Below are 26729 nucleotides of genomic sequence, written 5' to 3' on the forward strand. Positions count from 1 at the left end.
ATTAAAAAACTGCGTTTCAAACTACATTACAAAAACTTCAAGGGAACACTGATAAAAAATTCTTGTTAATAGTCGCCTGAAATATCCCGATGCAATTTTGTGCTCAATACCTCAGAATTTTATATCTACTTTTGAATAGTTAAATTACGCTATTAATGAATGCTACAATCGTAAAGTCTGAATCCTCTCACGAACGTAATTAATAACACCTTACCTGTTCGATTGTTGAACTTTTATTTTTACAATCGGACGAGAAATATAGTTAACAAAATTGTTGCTAGATCTAAATACTTTGCGCACGGTGTGATCAGTAGTGGTGTAAGATACCATAATGAAATTTCTACGGCGAAAGAAACATTGTCAACATCTAGTACTGCCAAAAAAGACAAATCTCAGTTTTCAGAAAAATTCAAGAACCCAGACCAAATTCAATTTAGCCACATGCTTTGGCGTGAATTTAAATTTAGTTCATGATATGTGCTGTTTATATCTATTCAATTGTTGTTATCAATTCAAAAATGACTTGTGTTTATATTCATTTATTACATACACTACCTGCATGGTGTATTTTTTATATCATTTCAGGAATTAAGGTGCTATTTTTTTGTATTTTGAGAAAATAACTTATTTTAATGCTAATCATTAACGTTTGATACCCATTGATTTACCGGCTTTTGAAAGTCGATTTTTCCCCATAAGTTGCAACGTAAAAAGTCAAGATGAGGTGAAATTACAGAACTGAACAAATTTGAAAATCGCACAACTCTTCCATTAGGCGCTTGGACACCAAACATAGGTTCAGCAATTTCCTGCTGTATTTGTAATTTATAATCTCTAAATTGTACTGTTTCTCAAATCTACGAACAATTTATTATTATTATGTAATGAAATGTACGAAAACGGAAGGGATGTCTCATGCTCAAAATGTGTGACTTGAGAAACCAAATAAGGTAACCAACGGAATTGGAACTCAAGACAGATAACCCTCCCAGTGGATCTCTCTAATCGTTATCAGATATCATGCAAAACGAAATTTAATAATGCGTATATTACTCATCATAGTTGACAATTTTTATAATTTTAAAGCACAAAGGTTGAGGACTTGCAAAACTATACCAAATATTTATATTTCAATAATTTAACCGCAACGTCAATAAGTATTGTCTATAGCTGATTCACATCAGCTTAAATGGGAATATGACAGCAAGCTTTTATAGTAAATTCAAAACGATAAATAATTCAAAATTTACACGAAATTTTTACAAAATGCTGCAATGATTATTAAGATTACGACATGCAAATAATGACTTCTAATTATTAATTGAAGTTCAAAGTCACAACGGAGAAATAACTTCATTTGTTCACATTTTCAGTTCAATGATTCTTTCTGTTCATCTACATTTTCATTTGTTACTGATTCAGTTCCATTTACTTCACCAGATTTGTGATCATCACCTTCACAGGACACAGAATTCACTTCTTCACTAATTCTGTCAACACAGTCTGAACTCGACTTCTGCGCAACCTCAGTTTCCTTTTCATTTCCCTCTGCTTCACTTGTACCAACTGTGTTCAAATTTGGACCTAGGGATCCAGAAGATGCGGCAGATGCTGGCGTCACAACTTCTGGTTTGTGAATGGGAGTCAACGATGCTGGGCTGTTCTTTGGGGAGTTGTTTTTCAACTGCTCATGATACTCTGGATACCATCGGGTGAAATTTACTGGAACCAACCAGAGTGCCCCGTTACTAATCCCAGCCAGCACATGCTTGTTATCCCAACTTAGTTCAACTGATTTGACGTTCAATGTCATTCCGTCATCTGATTTCTTCATTGGGAACTCGTGGAGGAATTCCAAATTATGCGATCTGAACACCTGCAGACAGTTACAATCGCCTGCCACAATCAGATACGCGCCATCTAAGGACGTAGTCAAGTCGTTGAGTCTGGTACTGCAAAATTCATTTTTATTAGCTAACAAAACTCCTTCGGCTGAGAAAACAGATAAGCAACTCCTGTTGTTCGACACTGCGAAGATGTTTCCAGTAGCTGGATTCAACAGAATGCTAGAAATGGAGGAGGAGGAGGCAAGTTTTGAGCTTTCTTTTACTTGTTCTGGGGCAACAATGCGGCGGACGAATTCTCCATTAATTAAATGCACTAAAATTTGTGATATGTCTGAAGTTGATACGACTATTCCCAACTCGCTAGAGGTGGTCACACACTTGACTGTGCTCTCATGTCCCATCAAAATGGCTTTGGCCATCGGGTATTCCCCGGGTATAGTCTTTTCTCCCATAATACATTGGAACCTTGAATTCCACTCCCACACAAGCAACGTGTTGTCCGCAGATCCCGAAACTACATGGCAGTTGCCACCCGTCCGATTCTCAGTTCTAGCTACGCATGTTACAATTCCGTAATGTCCAAATACAACTTGAGCCAGCTTGCCAGATTCAAGGTTGAAAACACGCAGACTACGGTCCCAAAAGCCGCAAACAAGGACATAACTATTGTCAGAAGTGACAACAAAGCTGTTTTTCTGAACAATGAAATTCGTATCCATTAAATCCGAACACAGTTTCCTACCAGTATAGTTAGATTGGGGAGCACTAAGCTGTAAATTGTCTATTTGCAGAGGGCGAATGTTTATTGAAGATTCGGGCTCTTGATTCTGCACCATCTGCTTTGCAATACTGCTGACAGAATTAGAATGCTCCCATTTATTTATGGAATAAGAAAGGTTTTCCCCAATTGCTACACTAGCGGGTGCAGTTAAACTTTGATGTGTATTGGCAGCCAAATGAACGATGGGCGAATTTGACAAAAACTTGAGCGTATAACCATCGGAGCTTTCTCCCAACTGCTTAAACAACTGAGGGTTCAAAACAATTATTGAACTTCTCTGAGGATGCGGCTCTGTTAGCAACTGGACAGGGGTTGTTCCAAAGCTACGAATCTGAGATTTCAGAGCCTCCAACATGACTGGATCTTTAATGGCATCAAAATTGACTGAGCCCTCGTATGTCAAATGGTAGAACACGTTCACAGACTTTTCAGCTTCGATGCCTCGCTGTTTGAAGCCGAATATGAGATCAATCCAATGGTTCAACTGACATGAAACAAATTCCGACTCCAGAGCCATTCTGTGCTTCCGCATGAAATCCTCGGGAGAAGTGGCCCAAGCAGGCAATAAGACATCATCAACAACTTCTCCGTTTTCCAACTTGCCAAATTTTAGTTTGTTGTTATTCCGAAGCATGTCTGGCAAATAGAACAACTCTGGTATCAACTCTTTCACGTCTGAAGTATCGCGTTGGCAGTTCATCCAGGCTTGTTTCACAGAATGGAATGTGCGGTCTGCGTGATCAAATTTGCCACCTTGGAAGTTAAGAAAGATTGAGGTGAAAGGCTCGCATCTTACCATCCAGTTGAGGACAAAACCAGTGGTGGAATAATGGGTACCGTAGTGGAATGGGGGTACCGTGTCCGATTCCCACTTTTCATACTTTGATCTAAATGATTCCGCTCTTTGAGCTGATTGCGCCCCAATTGGTTTAGTCAGGTCTCGGAACGTTGCTGGCGATTTCAGATCCAATTCTTTCGAATCATAATCCTTCACAATCCAAGGAAACACCGGATACTGATTGAGATCATTGAAAGTTCGTCCAGCGATTGTGTTCAGGAACATCAAATACTGGAAATTGGATATCTCTCGTTTCTGCCATTTTTCCATCATGTTAGTCAGTCGAAGTAAGGAACGTCCAGAAACCATCGAATACCTTCTGGTTTGCTGAGCTCCAAATTTGGTTCCGATTCCAACTCTTGGCAGAAGAGTGACTGCTTGCTTGACTGCAGCTAAATCAGGCAGATTGAACATGACGGCAGATCTCGTGGCAACGAATATCTCTAAAGCTGTATTTTGAAGCAGATAACGCCTAGAGAACACAGCCCGAATATCGGCAAAAGGTATTTTAATATGAGTTAAGTCGCAATAAGCAACAAGCGCAGGGTCAATTTTCTTAAATTCGCGATTTTCTTCGTCAATATCGAATATAATTTCATTGGTAGTGATTGAGAGCATGCCTGGGGCCGTGACACATGGATGAATCAGTAGACACTCATGGCTTTGGAACTTGACGGGATTGGTTGTAGATGGAATGTTGATAAGATGAGATTGGGATTCTGAATCGTTCTCTGTATCCTCCAAACTATCACTCTCATTTTCCTCTTTTAGCTCTTTCCCATCTTCTGACTCACACATCGGTTCCACTTTGATGTCACTCAAAACTGACGACGGCTCTTCTGCTTTAGATTCCACTTCTCTATTCTCATCTTTTTCACCCTCTTCACTTTTCAGAACTGCTTCAGAATGACAAGATCCGTTCGGATTCAAAATCATTCGACGACGTCTTCTCAAATTATCCTCCCAAGAATCAATCTTGTAAAACGTGGGGGCAGAGTTATTGACCTTTTTGTCCCAGACTGCCTGACTATATGCAGAAGAAGCAATCTTCTGAACACTTTTTACAGACGTCAATGTATCACGACGTCTAGAAGCCACAATCAGTCTATCGCACATGGTTTCTTCTTCCCGTCTGTCGGCTAAATGAGTAGCACAGCGAGCCTCAAACTCAGATTGTCTGGCCATTTGATCTTGGTACTCTCGATTCAAGATCTCATTTGCTTCATCCGCTACTCGTATCAAATGATCAGCAGTCAATGAAGAGATTATTCGACCTTCGTTTTCCAAATTCAAAAAAGCTCCGCCCGCATGTTTTTGAATTGCTTTCTGCCATTCCTGTGAGCAGAGCATCATCACGAGTTCAACTGCTGATTGGCTATTCTTCATGACAACAAGCCCCTCTTGCAGTAATTCTTGGCCATGCGAGCCAATCAGGGTTCGAGTTAAGAACTGTGAAAAGTCAATGAATAGATCCCTCAGCACGTGACTGCAGCCAGCTAGTGAGTTTTCTAAATACTTTGAAATGTTGTTTCCCATCGTCACTTTGTTAAAACTCAGTCCCGTCGCAAAATTCAGTTTATCGAAACTATCCGACTCCACCAGCTTTTCATTTTGAGATTTTCCTGAAGTCGTCAGATCCAAGCTAGCCCCAATTCCAAGACCTAGATCTTCCGTACCTGCCTCGTCTTGTCGAGTCTTCTGAGAATCTTGCTCATCAGAACCCGCCCATGTAACGGATCGCGAAAGTGGAGCCTTCTTTGTTGTCGAATTCAAACTTTGTCGGCGTGCTGCGTTCTGAGAATTGGCAGCTCCTGCTGCAACATCAGAGTCATCCGCGTCAGCCACAGGGGTTCCAAGATCAACATCTTCGAATTTATCTTCAGTCGGTCTGGGAGACTCAGCAGATTCTCCATCATTTTCACTCTGCTCTGATGGTAATCTTGCCCGATCCTCCCCCGCGTTGCCACCTAATCTGGGCGAGCCATTGTTTGAATCCATGACTTCTTTCGTAAAAGGAGACCGGGTGACTTTTGTGGGTTCCAAAATGTCCTGGTATCGTCCGACCATGAGAAGTGTCAAGAAATACACAGAGGACAAAGCAACTGTCTGACTTTGTTTCAAGTCTTCAGCTTCTCTATAAATTGCAGATCTAATTCGGCTGATGTCTATATCTTGCAACAGTCTAGTCAAGTCGTTGATGGCCTGCAACTGAATGGAGCCACTCAGGACATCCCCACTTGCATCTTCGTCTTGGATGTCGTGCTCATAAGCTACAAGCTGTCGCGCAAATTTGTACCTGCATTCAAGACAATTCTTCAGAGCAGCCCAGAAAATCAATCTCAGGCACTGTCTCAGAATTCCGCCTGGATTCATTCTCTTCTCGCTTTCCAGACTTGAGAATCGAGGGGAAGCGGAGTAAACAAACACGTCAACTAGGTTAAGCAATCGATGCACGAAAGAGAAGCTCTCGTCAAATAAAAGACCTCCGGTTGTAGATAGATTTTCTTGACTTTGAGATGTGGCTGAATGCAGCAAGGCTACAAGACCTCCACTAGAGTACAAAATCATATCTGAGATTTGTGAAATGACATGGACAGTATTATGAAGAAATGTTATATTATCAGGCGCATTCAAAAACTCAACGAGTGATTTGTTGCTTTGACTTCGCCACACCTGCACGTCAGTTTCAATCGCAAATATGAGATCAGACAGCAACCTCTTAACAAGATGAGTCCATTGAAAAGGAGGAATTCGGAACAATTTGCCCGATCGGCGTTTCCCATCCGATATTGCCTCGCTATTTCTCGGCGACAATTTACTCTTCAGAATAGATTTGGGAGTTCCTCCATTATTAGGATCAGTGCCTTCTAAGTCCTTAGGAGTTCTAGGGGACTCTGGTTTGACGTTTGATGAAAACCGTACTTCTTTTGAAGTCAATTCGGTCTCAGTAGAAATTTGAGGTTTCTCAACCGCAAATGTACCCGGAGGCACTTCAGTGAGCTCCGACACCTCATTTTTAGTAGATATTTCATTCAGAGTGTCCTGCTCTGATACCGACTCATTCTGGTATTTATACGCTTGAGACGCCGGCTGCTTCTCGGGACTGGATAATGAAGTGTTGATTGAGCTCTCAGGCAGTCCAAGTACTTTGAGAGAGTCGTTAGGGTTCTGCGATGCTTTCACTCCCGATTCTACATCAGTGGTGGCTGCTGCATTGTGAATAACGTGATCTGCGTACACTTGGGCTTGCACAGCTGCGATATCACTCTCCAGCGTCCCTTTCTCCAACTGAATGTCTTCAATCTTCTCTCCTGCAAAACGATACTTATCATCAAAACAGTATAACAATTAGGCCGGATGAAAACTGAAGGAAGTGAGATGGCTGATTTTCTTTAGTATCGATCGTCACTCAAAGTTTTAGTTCAAAAACATACTAAACGTTTGCCTCCATATCCCTCGGAGAACACCACACCCACACCACACACGCACACACACACACACACACACACACACACGCGCACCACACACAAGACACACGAACGCACAACACACGCAACACATACAAACAAAACACACCAACACATAACACGCAACAAGCACAGACACACAATACAAACGCGCACAACACAAACACACATACATACAAACATAAGACACATACAAACAAAACACGCAAACATAAGATACATAAAAACAAAACACAACAAACACAGACCCACAACACGCACACACACAAACACAACACACCCGCACAAAACACACACAAACAACATACACAACCCACACACACAAAACACAAAAACTATACACACACAAAAACACTACACATTTCACTCACACACACGCGCGTACGAACACACATACATAACACACACAAACAAGAAACACGACACAGACGCACAACGCACACACACACACAAACAACACTCAGACACAGCACACACGCAAAACACGTACACACCGCACAAAACACAGACAGCACACACAACACAAATACAACGCACAAAAAACGAACACACCGTACACACAAAGCACTTACACACAAAACACGCACACAACAAATATACACAACACACACACACACACACGCACACACAGACAAGACACACGAACGCACAACACATACAAACACGCACCACACACAAGACACACGAACGCATAACACACACGCAGCACACGCAACACAAACAAAACACACAAACACGTAACACAACAAACACAGACACACAACACGCACACACACAAAACAAACGCACACAACAAAAACACACATACACACAAACATAAGACACATACAAACAAAACACGCAAATATAAGATACATACTAAACACAACAAACACAAAGAATCAACACGCATACACACAAACACAACACACCCGCACAAAACACAACACACACAAACACAACACACAATCCACACACACCACACACACACTGCACAAAAACTATACACACACACAACAACACTACACATTTCACACACACGCGCGCGCACACACACATACATAACACACACAAACAAGAAACACGACACAGACGCACAACGCACACACAAAATACCCACACAACTCACACACACACAAACAACACTCAGACACAGCACACATGCAAAACACGTACACACCACACAAAAGCACAAAACACAGACAGCACACACAACACAAATACAACGCACAAAAAACGTACACACCGTACACACAAAAGACGCACACACAATACACGCACGCAACAAATATACACAACACACACACACACACACACACACACACACACACACACACACACACGTACGCACACACACTCACACATGCACGCACACACACGCACCACACACAAGACACACGAACGCACAACACACGCAGCACACGCACAACACACGAAACACATACAAACAAAACACACAAACATGTAACACACAACAAGCACAGACACACAACACGCACACACACAAACAACACACCCGCACAAAACACAGAAAACAACACACACAATCCACACACACACACACACACACAACACAAATACCATACACACACAACACTACACATTTCACACACACGCGCGCGCACACACACATACATAACACACACAAACAAACACGACACAGACGCACAACACACACACAAAACACCCACAACTCACACACAAACAACACTCAGACACAGCACGCACGCAAAACACAAACACACCACACAAAACACAGACAGCACACACAACACAACGCACAAAAAACGTACACACCGTACACACAAAACACGCACACACAGTACGCACACAATATACACAACACACACACGCACATACACGCACGCACACACACACAGACGCACACACACACACACACACACACACACACACACACACACACACGCACACACACACACAACAAACATTTTACAACATGACACAATAATATCAAAAGCAGAACTTTAATGTTAAAACTTAAGCATAACACAGAACCAAGATCAAACAAATATTGAAGAGCCGATTTCAGAGAACTTAAAAATGCCACAAAACATTAAGAGAAATTATAAAAAGACGAATGTCATTGTAAAATTTCAATATTTATTCTCAATTTCACAATCATTTTTTTGCTGAAACCGAACGAGCAACTAAATTGCAGGCTAGCAGAAATCCGGCCACACAGACAAACAGAAGCCAGACCGACCAAAAAGTTGAATAATTAGCCAAACATACAAAAAAGTTGCTCAAGTTCTTCACCCTAATATCCTAAAAACCAGTCGATGCCCTGAGATTTTAGCAGCAAACCATGTCAACGTTTCGAAAAGAAATTTGTAGGCCACTAGAGATCGAAGAATTTAAAAAAAACAAAAATTGTCAATAAATTGAAGAATTGTGAAATTAAAATCTTAAAAACCGTTTCATTGTCTTTAAAACAATCCAGTTACCGATTATATTAGCAACCCAGTTACCGATTAAATAGAATTGCTTTGATGATCAGGGTAGCCGTGATTGCCCTTGATTGATTCACAGTGAACAGACTGCAAGCTGTTATTGAAGTACCTGGAAGCAATTAACAGTGCTCCTTTCATACTCCACAGATACCTTCAGGTTTCACCGGAGTTTTAGATGAGATATCACATCTTTAGAAGAGCTCAAACAAAAGCTTTTATGATATCTGACTCGCAAGTTAAAGACCTGTTCAATGGAAATTTCTCAGTTTTGTCTCTTCCCGGAGGTCAGGTCAAGCACTCATACGACTGTCTCCCGAGCACTGAGCGGCGCGAAGCATTTATTATTTTCATCGGTGGAAATAACGCTTTCGATAACAATATCCCGTCGGCCACACCAGCAACTCTGATTGCCAAACAACTCAAGAAACTGGGCGATTTTACTGCTGAAAGCTATAAAGCAGTCTATATCCTAGGAATTCCTCTGAGAGGCACTCACTGTCAGAACGGATGAAATCAATAAGATCCTTACCAAGTTAGCCAAAGAGTCGAAGTGGAAGTTCCTCAGTCTATCTAAGTACATTCGATTTTGTCACCTGAAGAACCATCACAAGGAAAAGGCCCACGTTCATCTGACCTCAGAAGGAGTGAATAACATTTAAAACCTCAAAGAAAAGATCCTTTTTAAAAAATACAGCAAAGAACTCAATAACCTTGGTCCGGAAAGAACATTCGAGTGCGATCGTGATACTGATTGTTTGTGTGGACTCTACGATTGAAAATGACGCCCCCTCGACTGACTGCACGCCACCAACTGACGGGGTGAGTCAGAATACTTTTTCTCTCTTTACCACTGAGCAATATGTTCTTTGCTTGAGTAAAATTACGGAAAACTCAATGGAGTGCCATGTATGCTCGAAAAATGTTCATACGTCCTGTGTCTACACCTCACTAGATTTAACTCTTGTCAAAATAGGCACTCTTCTGTGGTGCTGTAATGATTGCTCATCCGATGAAAAATCCGAACTTTTTGAAGAATGAACTTACGAAAATTGAAGGAATGTTAAGTCATGTAACCCAGGAAGTAATGAAGTTTCGCTCGCGTGTCGAATCTTCCGATTCAGCGCCTACTGCGGCCACGGCATCTCATCTCACTTTTGCTGAGACCCTGAAGTCTAAGAGGTTTGACTTGCGATCTCGTAAGCCCTCTCAATCCAGAATGATGTCTGATTCCTCTCAGAAGTCAAAGAAACGGAAAACTTTCCTTTCGACGAATGAAGCGGCCGATCCAAAAGCAGCTCCAACAAAACAGAGAACAGTGAAGTCAGCCCCTATCATTGCAGTCGGAGATGGAGCTGCAAACTCAAATTTCAAGGCTATCCCCCCTCGCAAGCCCAACCTGCCCAGGAGGCATGTGTACATAGGCATGGCTCAACCAGAAACAACCACCGACGATATCAAACAACACTGTACCGGAATTGGTGTAGAACTGCTGCATATCAGAGAAGTCTCAAAAACAAGAATCACCATATAAATCTTTCCACGCTGTTTTTCAAGAAAAAGATATTGAAGACATTGAAAAAGCTGAAAATTGGCCTCAAGGGATTCTCATTGGAAGGTTGACTGAACGAAACAGCCTGGCAGTGGCTCAAAATTCTTCCCAGAAGGTGACTACTCCCTGAGCGGCTCAAAGAGTGAATGAAAATTGGCCTCTCGAATTCGCGATCAGTGAGAAACAAGTGCTCGAAAATCAGTTCACTTATAAAGCTATCCAATCCGGATGTTTTTATTACATGTTAAACGTGGCAACGTTCGGAGGAGGAATTTTTCTTAAGCAGTGCTACGAACATTCAGACAACTACTCTCATCACTCACATGCCAGGGTCTCACGAGAAGGGGGCGGCCTCTGTTTCATATATGGTGAATTTTCACGCCAAAATAATTGATTCTGTTAAAACAGTCACGTTTGAGATGTTAGCCATTGAATTGCTCCACTCCAAGCCCTATCTCTTCATAGTTGTTTACCATATACCTGGTACCTCATCCCTGTAGTTCTACAATGAATTCTCTGAAGAAGTTCTGGCCTTGGCGTTGGATTACGAGGAAGTCATCTGCCTAGGCGATTTCAATCTCCATTTTACTAAACGAAATAAATATGCAAATTTGATCTTGGAACTATTCCAAACATTAGAGTTGTCAGCACGTGTTCACGAACCCACACAAAAGCATGGTAACACTTTGGATCGTCTTTTTGCCCACACTCTACGAAAGTTGTCCAATGATTGTTCAGCAACTGGATTTCAGTGATCATTTTTTGATTGAATTTGACATGCCGGTTTCTGATAAACCAAAACACAGAAATCACGCTTTCACATATCGCAATTTTAAAAGAGTGCCTTGGAAAAATGTTGCTGAGGAAATTGAAATATCAGCAATCACGCTTAGCATTCGTAGTTACGTTGATTTCTATGCACCACAGATTCAACAAAAAGGTTTTCACAAGAAATGCCCAATTTTCGACGATGATCTCATAGCATCAAAAAAGAACAAAAGAGCGCGAATTCAGGAAATAGCGGACAAAAGCAGCTCAGAGTGACCTCAGCAAAGCTATATTAGAGTACCAAAATCTCTACTACAGAAAAAAATTGTATTTTGACGAAAATCTTCGTGATATTTCAAAAGCTCCAGACAGAAAAAAGTTCCAGATCTTGAATTCACTCCTAGGGAAAGGCTGTAAGTCAAAGCACCCGAGTTTTACGAACGCAAGCGCCCTAGCTGAAAGATTTTCGACCTTTTTCCGGGAAAAAGTCTGCAAAATCACCTCAAAATTTTCCAAGTTTACTGTAGACTGCAACAAGGTCTCGCCTCGGTTTACAAAAGTCAAAGCTGTCAACGAGGAAAGCTTACAAAGGGCCCTAGCGAAAACATTAGCATCGACTAGCTACCACGACGAAATTCCATCGACAGTGATTAAAGATTTCTCAGCATCTTTTATGCCTTCATTAATCCTACTTTTCAATACGTCATTTGAACAAGGAGTTTTTCCGGATTATTTTAAGATTGCGATAGTGTTTCCCAAGCTGAAAAATGAAAGTCTTGATCCTGAAATTCAATCAAATTTTAGACCTATTAGTAACCTAATCTTTTTATCCAGGTCCTTGAATGTCTTGCATTTGAGCAATTTATAAGATATTTTAATGTGAACTCACTCCTAGATGATCAGCAATCCGCCTACCGTGCAACTTTCTCCACAGAAACTGCCTTATTGCATACTTTCATGAACACACGAAAGATGCTTGATAAACGTTCGTTTGTTTTTACAGTGGCTCTTGACTTGCAAGCGGCTTTTGATACCCTGAACCACGAAGTTCTCATATATATATTTGTGAAGATCGTTTTGGCATAAGGTATACAGCCATAAAGTGGCTTCAGTCTTATCTCTTGGGAAGAAAACAACTTGTTTTAGTCAACGATTCAGTCTCAAAACCAGAACTTCTCGATTCTGGTGTACCTCAGGGTTCCATTCTTGGGCCTATGCTCTTCAACGTCTATCTTACACCGTTGGGTGACCTACTCAAAGAAATTAAAGTAAATTATCAACTATATGCTGATGAAACCCTCCTCTACTTTGAATGCTCTTCAAAACACATCTTCAATGCAAATTCCGTTGAGCTTACCGTTCAAAAAGTTTTATACTGGTTTGCGAATGCTGGCCTGCAGGTTAAGGAAATTAAAACAGAAGCCATTCTCATTTCAAGCGTAAAGAAAGCGCCAAGTATCAACTCCATAAAAGTCGGAAACGTCGAAGTAAAGCTATCTAACTCCCTGATGCCTTGGCGTTACAGTTGATAAACACCTTGACATGGATAAGCAAGTAAAAACTGTTGCCAAAAGCTGCTTTTACTACCTCCGAATACTCCATTCCCTTCGAAATTTTGTTGATTTCGAAACACGCATAGTGCTGGTTAGATGCTTAATCATGAGTCGCTTAGACAACTGCAATTCGATCCTTAACGGAATAGGCATGAAAAAATTGTCCATTCTCCAGAAGGTCCAAAATCGGGCATGTAGATTTGTTTACCGGCTACATCCTTGGTGCTCCGTATCAATTCACCTTCATGACCTTTACTGGCTGCCGATTTACATGAGAATTCGTTTTAAAATACTTCTGTTTGTCTACAAAAGCCTTTTTCACAAAGATCTGATTCCAGACTATTTAGACGTGTTTGAAAAACGAGCAAAAACTTCCCGAACTGGAGTGGTATTGGTTGTACCCAAAAGGTCTTCAAAACTTGGACGAGATGCTTTTGATTACCAAGGTGCTGTCTTGTGGAACAAACTCCCCAAGTGGATCAGAGAACAGAATGGAGTTGATCTTTTCAAATCAGCTTTAAAAACATTTGTTTTCCGTGAACATTTTTACTCCTAATTCGGAACAGTACACTTCTGAGTCTGAAGAAAAAGTGTATAAACAAACGATGATGATGATTATTATTATTGAGCAATTAAAATTTTCATTGGCCTCTAGAGAGTAAAAACTCGAAAAATTACAATAATACTCAAAGAACTACGAAAAAAAGTAAGAATTTTCATTGACAAAACCAAACACCCACGCAATGACTAGGAATGACTTTTGAAAACCATTCAGAAAAATCATTTAAGAAAAAAACAAGTCAAATTGCCTCATGAGAACAAAAACAAACCACTATCGAGAAAACAAATTGTTCTTCATCCACATTTTTAATTTTTCTGAATGGTCCACCTTAATTACATTATCCACCTAATAAGAGCAAAAATGTGAACCTTGAAATTCCTCGAGTGTACTTGGTACGGCCGCAGGAGATGACAGCACTGTTTCGCCATTCTGCGCAACTCTTTCGTCACCTTCGGAAGAAATTCGTCTCTGAGCTTCGTCTTTTTTCACGGATTCCCGTTTGTTCTTCCGGTGATGGTGATGGTGTCCAGATGCCAACACAGATCTGCGGTAGTTCTCGATGGACACCTTGAAGTGAGCAATACTGAGAGTGTCAATCCAGACACGCCATCCACCGTACTCGAACTTGACGGCGTGGTGCAGCAGAATCTTGAACAGCACCAGCACCATCTCAGTGATCTGCTTCTCACGTTCGTTCAGAGGGTAAATATGTAGCAGTGAGAACACCCAATCTTGCCAGACTGAACACTGCAGAAGTCTACGTCGATTTTCCCGGTTGTGATTGAAGAGGAGAATCATATCAGTGATGAACTTCTTTTTTATCTCAAACACATTCAAGGTTTTTCTGCTCGTGTTGATCATAGTAGCGATGCTCTTCAGGCCCAATGCGTTAACTAATGGAGTTGTCGAGTCAATTTCCGCGTGTTTGTTCTCCATGATTTGAGGTCCAGTCTGTTCGGTGCAGAATTCATACATCACATTGTAAGTTGGAAGCGTTATTTCTTCACTGTGTAACATCATTCTTTGGCCAATCAGTTCGTACAGGCCATAGGAAACCATAATGTCCATTTTGCGCTTGTATGGAATGTTGGCCATGTAGTAGATGAGAATTTTGACTGCTTTGATTCGAATCCTCTCACTAGGAGAAGTGAGTATTTTGAAGAGAGCTCTCACAGCATACTTTCTATCCAAAGCCTGTGAGGTCAGTCGGGGCGATTGGGCAGTTATTGAGAGCAAAAGAGACAACACATCGTGAATGTTCTCTTCCTCATGCAACGTCGTCAGGTAATTCAACAAACTCTGCATGTGTTCTTCGTCAACAAAGTTTGAGTCCACGGTTATAACCGCTTTCAGAAACAAAAGGATGAAGGAACGAATCGTCAAAATATCTGTCTGGCCCGGTCTGGAACCTTCGACGCCTTTGGGGGAAACTCCCGATTTGGCTTGAGGGCTTGAAACCCAATAATAGAACTTGAGCATGTGAAGGAGTTGGAGAACTGTGCTGACACGTCTAATTCTACTCAGTTTGAACAGAGGACAGTTCAATGCAAAGTCTGTTGACAAGTAAGTGAAGAGTCGCACTTGGATGTCAACAGGTGCGTAGATCCACAGATTAGCATTAAGGAGAAGGAAATCGATCGTATGTTTAAGTAATGCTTCAGAGCGGATATGAATGAAATAGTTGGACAATATTATTACATTATCCAGCAACCCCTCTGTCATTATTTTATTGGAATGTTTCACAAAATAATGACCAATGATCATTAGTCCCTTCAGTTGAACCATCTGCTGTCGTATTTGCGATGACCTCATCAGAAGATTCGTAACAAGCTCAAGCACAACCTCACCAGGGTTGAAATTTGCGGGAGCCGAGGTATCGGGTTCGAGTCCAAGCTGGGTCAACAGAGGAAAGAGTACCTGAATGCCACCAATAGAATGCAATGAATGATAAACGGGTTGCGTTGTCACGGCTCTCACATCTCCTTGTAATTGGGCGTGAGGTGAGTGGGCAAAATGAGTATTGGCTTCTTTCCCTTTTGATCCATAAGCAGCCGAGAAGAAACACACTTGGCATTGGGAGGCCCTGGCACTGTAGGAGAAGACAATTTCGGAGGCAAGGGATCCTTGGGAGAATATTGCATTGTTGTAGAACTCGGACAGACAGACATCCGTGTCCGATTGCTGATTGAACAGACCAGTGTAACATGGCCCCAATTGGTGCAACGCCTCAACTTGCGATTGCATCATTGCAGCTGAAAACATTTCCAACTTATTTCGACTACGGAGAAATTATTCGAGGAATCATAAAAGAAATACAAACACAAATTGTAGGCTTTAGAAAGTCGTTTTCAAGTGAAAATTGTTTTCATAAACCTGTTTAACTTAACGCGTCATTTGAATTGATAATAGTTTGTATGACCTAAGTGATAATAGCCACTACACTTATTATATACATCAAAGAGTTGTCACTCTATTAAGAGTAACCAAAACGGTTCCCGTATTCTTATAAAACCTCTTATCGTTAAAAATCTTACCCTATTTCATTGATATCGAAAAATATTCTAAAAACTTATTAACGCTATTTTTTAATTTCTGTTTCTTTTGTAAACATAGCCGACACATTGCTGGAAAATAGCCATCACAGACCCCTTGAAGCCCATCCGGTGTTAAAGAGAAAAAGCAGCGCCAAGATAGTGTCAAAACGTGTTCTAATTTGGTGTGCAATCTGATTAAGAATTCTTAATTCTACTTAACTAAATTTCTAAACTGATTCGCAACTTTAATTGAATGAATTCTAAAGTCAGGACAATAAGCTTAATACTAATACCAATTACCAGTAAACTCTAACCAACTTTGATAACTTAATGCACAAAGTCTTTAAACGTTAAGTCTGTGTGAGGATTCATCAGTTTATCCCGCTTTTTTTCATTTTGCTCTTTTGACCGTGAGTACATTCACCACATTGCGTAATTCAATGAGTGAAAGAAATCCATTCAGTGGATACAATACGCGAGGTAAGCTAGAAATCAATAATGAAACTCCTGGTGTAAAACTAAAAACATAGAAGGGCAAGTCCTGAATAACAGTCCGAAGACTAGACTTAACCAATGACCCTATGATGAAAATTTCACAGCAACATTAATCAAAGAGAGTCAACAAACCCCCGACCCCATATGCGCAAAAATGAACAAAAAAAACATTCCCCCCCAAGAATTAGTGCTTTAAGAATCTCTGAAAAAAAACAAAAATTACTGACTGTGCGTCCATAGAGTGAGTAACTATTACAATAACCTTGTGGGAATCAATGCCAGACAAAGCTAAAAAAGACAAAAACTAAAGAATATCGGCAAAAACCAAACTTTGAAAACAAGTGGCGCAAACTAAGAGAACCTCATAACTACAACCTAAAACCTTAACCACGTCATATCATAAAACTTTAAAAATGATAAAAAATACTTTTCGCGACTAAAAATAATTTTGAGACCAAAATTACGTTGCACTAGAAGGTCAAAAAGAATTTTTTGTTCCTGAGACTAAGAGAAGACAACAACAAAAACACTTAAGACAAAAATAGCCTTTTCCAAAAAGCAGATTTCATTCTTAAAATCAGATTCACCTGTTACTTATTAGCAACAGACAACAACTGCCATTAAAGATAATCAGTGAAAAAGTCATAAGCAAAACAAATACCAATGAGTCAAAGTTAAAAAAGTATTACCTGCCCGTCAATTAGTTCAGCCAATTTCAAATGAGCGCCCTTAAAAAACATATGTACCATATTAATCGCACTCAAGAGAAGAAACACTGAAAACAGCAGTCAAATTTCCGCACGTGAACAAAAATTCACTTTCAAAATTCTAAAATTTGTTCAAATAGCAACTTCTCACTCCACATTAAAGGTACTTTGAAAAACATCACGCTTCAAACCTACCCGCTTTTTTACTCCCTTTTCTAATCCAGCGTGATTAAAATCACCACTATATTTTGACGTCTCTGATGTGAAAAAAACCTAAAAAAAGTGAACAGATATTAAGAAAAGAGTCCACACCAAAACAATCCAAATACTTTGGATTGTATAAAAACAGCTGCACAAATATTGCAGTACAATCCAAAAATTGGAAAAACCGTAATATCCTTTACCTAAGCAGCAGGCCAATTCAATAATACAAGCTGAATCGACAAAAGTTAATTTTATGAAGTTAGAGAGAAAGCAAACTATTGGCATTCAAATTGCAGATTGTTTTGGGTATCAGCAAAATAAAAGGATATCAGCGTGCTTTGATCGCATATAAGAGATTAAAAAGGCAGGCTTTGCAGAGGACACTTGGTGTTTATATCTTCAGAACCAACATTGTATAACTAAAACCAACGCACAAACTCAGCCTCAGTTCAAAAGAGTTTTACTTGACTTCTTGTACTAGAAAAGTTGTCTTATTTTTGTATATAAGACTTCAAAACAAAATCATTTACGAAAAAACCCACAAGAAAACTAACTTGCAGCAAAGCAGAGAACTTGTTTCACATGTAATAGACAAACAGAGGCAAAAACGACAAAAAGTTGAAAAATCGGCTAATTTAAAAATTGGTACAGCTCGTGAAACTTAAATACTCAAAACAGGTTTCCCAAAATCTATCCAATATCCCATAGCAAGCCATAGAAAAGTTTCATTAGTGCCTTATCGTTGAAAACTAAAAAAAACTTCTAAAAATGGTTCAATTCACTTTTGTTTGTGCTTAATTTGGCACTAAAAAACTTTTTAAAATGGTTCAATTCACTTTTGTTTGTGCTTAATTTGGCATTACCAACTCATATCCCCCCAAAAAGGTATTAAAAAAAGTCAAGCTGGAACAAAACATTTATAAACTGGGACCAACGTCAACTGGACCTATTTAACCAAAAAACTAAAAAAAAAACATAGCTGGCGGTTAACCAGAAAAAGCTGAAATAACTTCGTAGATCTGCAGACCCCAAAAAGACAAACAGAACGAAAAAGTGAGAACATGAAATTAAGAAATATGAATAATTCATTGCTGCTTCTATTAGCTTCTCTCAAATTACCTTCAATTAGAGTAACACACTCAATTGACCTTCTCCGCTTGAACTAAAGTAAAAGTCATCTTGAAAGTGATAAAGTCAATTTTGAAAGTGACGACCAAAAATTAATCACGAGCATGCACCAAACAGTCGCTCCACTATGAGTGAAAAATGACCTCAAGCACGAGAAAAGTCATCAAAGAAATGTGTGATTGACAAAGAAAGACAGCACCAATACAATCCAAATTTTTTATGTGGCCAAAAAGAAAAGCTCCAGATTAATAGCTTTTGAGATGCTGACGGCTGCTAGCACATAAACTCAAATTGATACGCGTAAAGAATTTACTACGTTCGTGAAAAGAAGCACAATTTAATTATTATTATTAAGAGGTAAATTAGTAAAAAAAAACTTCGAGAATGAAGTTCTTTAATTGTTTAGACTTTGGCTTATCTGAAACAACAAAAAAATCAGAAAAAAAACATAGCAGGCAGATTGCCGCAATAGCTGCGAAATAGACTTGCGGGCAGCATAATACAGATAGAAACAGATACAGATAAATGTTGAAAACGTTATCGATTGCGCTTAAAAAACTATGCACCAAAACATTCAACGATAACTTAATAAGGCTTACTAAAAATCACTCGCCAGAACCCTTTTTAGGGACCATTAATATACATGTGTTCCTGTGACCTTAAAGTGATTCAAATTAAAATTAAAGTTTGAAAAAGCAAAAGTCATTCGTCTATTGAGAGATGTAAGTCACGTATTATCAAAATTTAATCACGCAAATGATTGAAAACTTTTCCTACGGAGAATGAGAAATGACGTGACGCGCGCAAACACCGTAAGTGAGATGAAGAAGTTATTCAGAATATTTGACTTTTTAAGCTCCTGTTGTGTGGATAAATGTTCAGCGAAAAAGAGCGTCAGCCGACGAAACAAGAACAAAAGCCACGAACAAAGCTATATAACACGCTTGGTTAGCCTAAATGAGACTAAGAAATTCACTAGGGGGCTTCAAATAACCTCATTATAGGTTAAAATATACCACTATTAAGATTTAAAGTGAAAAAATGACACCAACTTTATCGCACTTATCATTTGACTTTTAGTAATAAATTGCCGCCAATTGAGTTCAGCTTGTTGAAAATTGCGATTGAGAGAGAATTTAAGATCACGCAAAACGTCAAGGGCGTAAAAGTCACTCAAAAAGAAGAAAAACGGACCAGCAAAAATTTGCATAAAAAAGACGCATTCGTTTACAATAATTGCTTCTCTTCAGGGGCTATTAATCAGTTTTTTCTATAAATTTAATTTTCAAAATTACAAGTACACCAAATTTTGCGTGATCTAAAGTTCTCTCTCAATCGCAATTTTCAACCAGCAGAACTCAATTGGCGGCAATTTATTACTAAAAGTCAAATGATAAGTACGACAAAGTTGGTGTAATTTTTTCACTTTAAATCTTAATAGTGTTATAAATTAACCTATAATGAGGTTATTTGAAGCCCCCTAGTGAATTTCTTAGTCTCATTTAGGCTAACATCCCCCACCCCCTCCCCCCGACTGAAGCAGGTTGCAAATGACTCACTTTTTCGCAAATGACACCATCCCATTATATTAAAAGACTTGAATTTTACTTTTGAAATGGTGATAAACAAGCGTGTTATATTGCGGCGTTCGTGACTTTTGTTCTTGTTTCGTCGTCTGACGCTCTTTTGCGCTGAACATTTATTCACACAACAGAGCTTAAAAAGTCAAATATTCTGAATAATTTCTACCTCTCACTTACGGTGTTTGCGCGCGTCACGTCATTTCTCATTCTCCGCAGGAAACGTTTTCAATCATTTGCGTGATTAAATTTTGATAATACGTGACTTACTCTCTCAACAGACTAATGACTTTTGCTTTTTAAAACATTAAGTTTAAATTGAATCACTTTAAGGTCACAGGAACACATGTAAAGTAAAGGTCGTTAAGACAAAGGGTTCTGCCGAGTGATTTTTAGTAAGCCTTACTAAGTTATCGCTGAATGTTTTGGTGCATAGCTTTTTAAGCGGCATCTATAACGTTTTCAACATTTAACTGTATCTGTTTCTATCTGTATTATGCTGCACACAAGTCTACTTCGCAGCTATTGCGGCAATCTGCCTGCTATGTTTTTTTTCTGATTTTTTAATTGTAGTTTCAGATAAGCCAAAGTCTAAACAATTAAAGAACTTCATTATCAAAGTTGTTGATGAATACAAGCGGTTCGAAAATGATGAATCATCAATTTCCAATTGCCTTGTCAACATTTTTTAAGGTTTTCCGTATTTTTTGCTGAAAAATGTTTTCAGGTTTCCAATGAGTTATGAGAGGCATCATTCAAAAGCCCGTCCAGGGCAGGATATGGAATTAAAAAGATTTTTTCGAATTTCTTTTTTCGCAGAGACTTATCGATGTCCAAAGACCTTTCTGATAAAGAATTGTGTTATATCATTGGAAAGCTCTTTGAATATAGATTATATTAGAATTTTTTTTGAAAAACCAGTGTTCTGAGAGTTTATTTTTGTTCCGACCCCTCTTGAGGGAGGGGGGGGGGGAACTATAGTCGAATGGGTTTTTTTGTTCAGTCTATTTTAACCGAACGATATATTCATCGTAGAGAGTTGCGAGTGGCATCATTAAAAAGCCCGTCCAGCGTAGAATACAGAATTAAAAAGATTTTTTGAAATTCTTTTATTAGAACGAGTTATCGTGGTTTAAATTTTTGTAAATATTAGACCGATTTGCGTTAGCGTTATTCACATATTCCGGAATTTTTGCCTAAAATTTGCGTCAATCTGCGTCAAGATATGTAAAAATTATAAATAATTTTTGTGTTGATTTATTTTTAACAACAAAAAAGTATTGTTGACTATTTTGATTTATTTTTTGGCTAAAATTTGGCTAAATATTTCAAAAGTCAGCCTTTTTGATCAAAAATTTCCCGAAATAAGCTTCTTTTGTCCATTTTGATGAATATTACCGCAAGTGCAAACCCCAAAAAACAACTAATTCAATCTTTGTAAAAAACAAAGGGAGTTAGTCCCGCTTCCATTCCCAAGGAGAGTAGTCTGGAATTAATACTTTGCTAATTAATACTTTTGTTGCTAATTTTACTCTATGGTTGTGAAAAACCAAACATTTATTTTTGATCTCTTAACTAAAAAATTGTCTAGAACTATAAAATTTGAAACAATTGAGTGTTTTTAATGGAAGAACAGCAACAGCAAGGCTGGATTGTGTCCAATCTTGGACTGTTAAAATCCAAAAACAATTTTCATTGTAATTATTCCGGCTTTTTTAAAAAAAAAACGATCTTTTTAATGTTAATTAAAGAAACAACAATTCAAATCAAATTTCACTGTTGAAAGGTCCAATCTTCTAATAAGTTCCAAATTAATGTATTTAGTTTCTTTATTCGAAAGATTATGGTCATTTTTACTTTTAAAAATGTTTGATCTTTAAATAAACAATGGCTTATTGGACCTTGCCACTATTTTTCTTTGATTTGGTCAACTGGTAGCTTAGTGTCAACAAAGAGAGAGTGCTTCTTCTTCCTCTTCTCTCTACTGAAGTACAAATTAATCTTTTTTAGCGCTTTTATGCGTTATGTTATCGTTTTCTGACTTTGATACTACTAGATTTCACGTTTTCTATTTTTAAGCATTGGCTAATTTTTCACGTTATTTTTCTCGTTTTGTCACATTATCACATTATTGACAGTTCACAAGCTACATTATTGGTGTTTCAAATAAGGCATTATTGTACATAAAAAGCCTCCAAAGGTATAGATTACGGTTTTAACAGCTTCGACACCACTTCGCATTTTTGTTCTTTTTTATCTATTTGTTACCTAGTCTCGTTAAACACAGGTCTAATATGACATTATTGTTGACAAGGGAAGGAGCAATTGTAAAAAATGTAAAGTTTGTAAAGAATTCGTTATGAAGTTAATTCTTACGTTTTGCAGCTAATGGCTTTAATGACTTTAAAAATAATTGTTTTCGAAAAATACAAAAGTATTACTTAATTTTGCCTTTTTTGTTCTTTTTTGTCTAATTGTTACCAATTCTCGTTAATGAGAGGTCGCATACCACATTATTGTCGTTTGAGGAAGGCTCAATTGAACATATTTTGAGGGGCAAGATATGGCTTTACAGGCTCCGACAGCGTTTTCTCGCAAGTTTTAATTGAATTTTTGTTTGTTGTCTCCATTGGTTGTTCTTTTTTAACCGCATAAAAAATTGAATCATGACAGGTCATAACGCCCTCCTTTTTGGCATCGGTAATAATAAAATAATTGAACGTTTTTAGTTGATATCAAATGGTTTTTATTACTTTGAAATAATTGTTTTTGAAAATAAGCCATTTTTTTTATTTTTGTTGTTTTTTGTTCATTTTGTCTAATTGTTAGCGAGCCTTATTATTACCTAGTCTCATGAGTCCCATATCTTTTCTAGTGAAGCACAAGTTATTTTGTCTAGTTTTAGTTTTATCTAACGCTATTTTTTACCTTAATAATTTTTTTAAAAAATGGACATTAAGTTTTGGATGTAATCAATGTTTGTTGTTATTGTTGTTTCATTTTGTTGTTCGCTATGACTTGCTTTTTTAATAATGGCTGATCTCATCAATATAATACGGCATTTGTTACTCCATTGAGTTATTTGCTTTGGAGTCGATCTTTTTGTTCTTCCCTTTGGGGGTTTTCTATCTGTTCCTCATTTGGTAGTCATTTATGCCAAAAATGCGGATGAGCGGGGTCGAACTTAATGTGCGAACGCACATTACCGAGCCTCGTTGTTTTTATTATCGTCAACTCCCTTCCGTTAATCGTATTCTCAACTCATTTATAATTATCGTCAAATCGATCTCACAAAAAGGATAGCTGAAATCAAATATGAAGATAAATAGGTAACAATATTCAAAAATAGCATTTCCCCAGCGTTACATTAATTTGAAGATTGTATCAATTGATCAATTTGAGATTTGTTACCTGAGAGGAGGTATGTTGTTCCCATCTGTCCACAGAAATAACGTCTAACTTTATCCTCGTCAGTGGTGGGTGCCCATCCCAGGTAACACCTGTCATACACATCATAGCCAGATTTCACATACCAGTTAACCTCCACAGTCGTCACCAGTTGTCCATCTACGTAACACTTGATCTCTCCATTCCTCCACCGACTGTAGATATGAACCAAGGTCAACATGTACCACACGCGAGGTTTGAACTCAAAGTTGACCGAGTACTGGTATCCTTTGTTTTTGCTTTTAATTACAGTGACTATTAAGCATGCTCCAACAAAGTGAGCCGAGTAGCCTTGTCCTTTCGATGTTCTGAAGCAGTACACGTACGGTTTGTCTTTATCTTCGCGGATGTCGCTAACAGGGTCAGATCTGATCCAGGTTGTGAATGTGAAGCCGTTAGTACATGGCCACCTTGCAATCGGTGGAATCGCAATGTAGCTCCGGTCGAAACCAGGAAAATCAAAGAACTCAGTCGGGCCAATTTGGAAGGGAGCCTGTCTCAGTACAGTTAGCAGGTTTGCAGAGTTAGCAGGCCATGTAATAGATGCCTTTGTTCCATTATGAAGATGATTGATAATGATTTTGAGCTCATTGTTCGAAATGGTTTGCGGAACTATGATACATAAGATCTCAGTGTACAAGTCTGCCAAAGCATCGCTCGATTCTATCGATATCAGTTTTTCAAGCAGACACTTGGCAAGTCCATATTCCGAACAAATGCACAAATTGCGAGTACTCTTCTGTATTGCGGCTTTGAACAAAGACCACACTTGTGGCTTCAGTTTTGCAGAGCTCTGACCACTTTCTGGACTGCTGTCTTGGCAAATAAAATGGAGCAGATTTAAACTGGTAGCTAAACTCTGTTCACTGTCAAAAGTGTAAGAAGTTTCCAGGTCAAAATTGGAGCATACTGCTGTATTTGTGACAACTTTCACCAGATCTTGCGTCGAAAATTCACTTGCGAGAAGAGCCGACTTGAAAATGTGCGAGTGTTGTGGACTTACACGTTGTCCTTGTATGTTGTAAAGAACCTCCATCAACAAGACAAGCTTATATCTTCAGAGGTATAGAAAGGCCCCAAGGTTATCTTCAGAGGTGTAGATGGTAATTTCTATTTTCGTTTTGCACACACCAAGGTAGATAGATAGAAAGACGCAGGGTTGTATTCAATTAATGAAATGAACAGTATAGTGCTTTGAGCCGGTAAAGAAGGGATTCATGAACAATGGGGGCACGGGCTAGTCGAGTTTTTAGGGCTTCCTTAATGGAATTATATCGAAAGAGTGGAAACAAGATTCAGAAAAAGACGCACACACATATTACACAGCAACGCTAACATGCGATTGCACATATATACACAAATATGTATGTTGTAAGACTAAGTCTTCAATTCCATGACGCATAAACAGGACTATTCTGAAAAATAAGGAAATAACCAGGACTTAAAACGCTCCATATGTTGGCGAGAAAACATTAGCTCACAATTATTATTTCTACATAAGGAGAGTGTTTGCGTTGTGAATATTTTTCAACACAACGTAGTATACCACCAGCACCACCATTACACTCTTTTGCAGTAACAAGAACACTTGCAGCTATGCTATGCAACGATGGAACTTATTTGTGGAGAACACAAATATTATTATGGTGGTATTGTTGAGCAAACAAAAATTAAAATTCAATCGATTTTTCGCCTGCAGCCCTTTGTGATAAGGTTATTCAAGCTGGCATAATAATCACTGACAACCCAGACAAAAAGTCTGTCTGATTACTGGAACGAAACAAGACCATAATTACTCTAGATACTAGTATAGCTGCACCCTAGCTGCAGTCTCAAGCTAAAGCTTGCTCTTCAGACAACGCATAGATAGAAAGAGTAAAAAGTGAAGTTTATCTCAAGTTTAATTGATCTACACGGTAGGTATGAATTCATGTATTGTATGTAAGTAAGTAAAAGGCTACTAACACTAACTAGTTGCTTCGTCCATTTGAATAAAAATTAAATCACGACATTAGAGAATGAATAAATGTTTGATAACAATGACTAAACACAACTTCAGATATTTTCTGGCGCTCAAGCTAATAACTAATATCACTAAAACTATAATACCGCACTATACTATTTCTCAATAAATTCTCGAATTTGAAGAAGCACAAATCGAAGTGAAAGTTTTTAAATTGAGTTTTGAATTTAAGCCGAAAATAGCGTGATATAAAGAGATCAAAATTGAACATTACTACAATAGAAATAACTAAAAGATATAAATACAAACAAGACAAAGTGAATAATAAACGAATGCAGTTTTACGGTTGAGAAAGAAAAAGAAAAAGTGTTAGCACCAACGCTTTCTGCGACATTGAATGGTTGTAAAGACAATCACAAAACAAGACAACTTAAGTTAGATTGATTATATGATATCTACTAGATGTTTATTTCTTCTAATGCTATACATCAAATAGTCACTGCATACCATCAAATTCCTTTCAACTTGTCCCATAGCTCATCAAAATATTCCCAGCCAAAGCTATCAATATGAGCTGCGTGCGCAAATGCAGTTCAAAAATATTTCTCAAAAGTTACTCAAAATAGCTGCTGTTCTCCATGGCCGCAATTTAGTTAAAGGATAAACGCCTCATAGTGACTACTTTCTCCTCTCTCACAGATAAAAAAATCAGCTAACTGCAATCAAAATTTGAAATTAATGAACACAACGACTATTTTGTTGTAAGACCAGTTATAAGTATGTTTCTATCATTAGATCGAATCAAGAAGCTGCTCCTGACCTCTTCTTGTTAAATCGTACTTAACTTCTTTCTTAA

General features: G+C 38.6%; 1 protein-coding gene across 1 annotated transcript; it reads right to left on the bottom strand.

The window, feature by feature from the left end:
- Positions 1–1033: 1033 nt before the first annotated feature.
- On the bottom strand, positions 1034–26729 carry LOC142343137 (lipopolysaccharide-responsive and beige-like anchor protein). The gene is made up of 3 exons (XM_075394829.1): positions 23875–26729; positions 14184–16067; positions 1034–6777 (listed from the first exon to the last, which is right to left on the bottom strand). Exons 1-3 carry the CDS (start codon positions 24944–24946, stop codon positions 1370–1372), a joined length of 8364 nt encoding a protein of 2787 aa, XP_075250944.1. The 5' UTR covers positions 24947–26729; the 3' UTR covers positions 1034–1369.

Source organism: Convolutriloba macropyga, chromosome 7 (genome assembly GCF_964194025.1).
Source record: "Convolutriloba macropyga chromosome 7, txConMacr16.3, whole genome shotgun sequence".
Taxonomy (NCBI): domain Eukaryota; kingdom Metazoa; phylum Xenacoelomorpha; order Acoela; family Convolutidae; genus Convolutriloba; species Convolutriloba macropyga.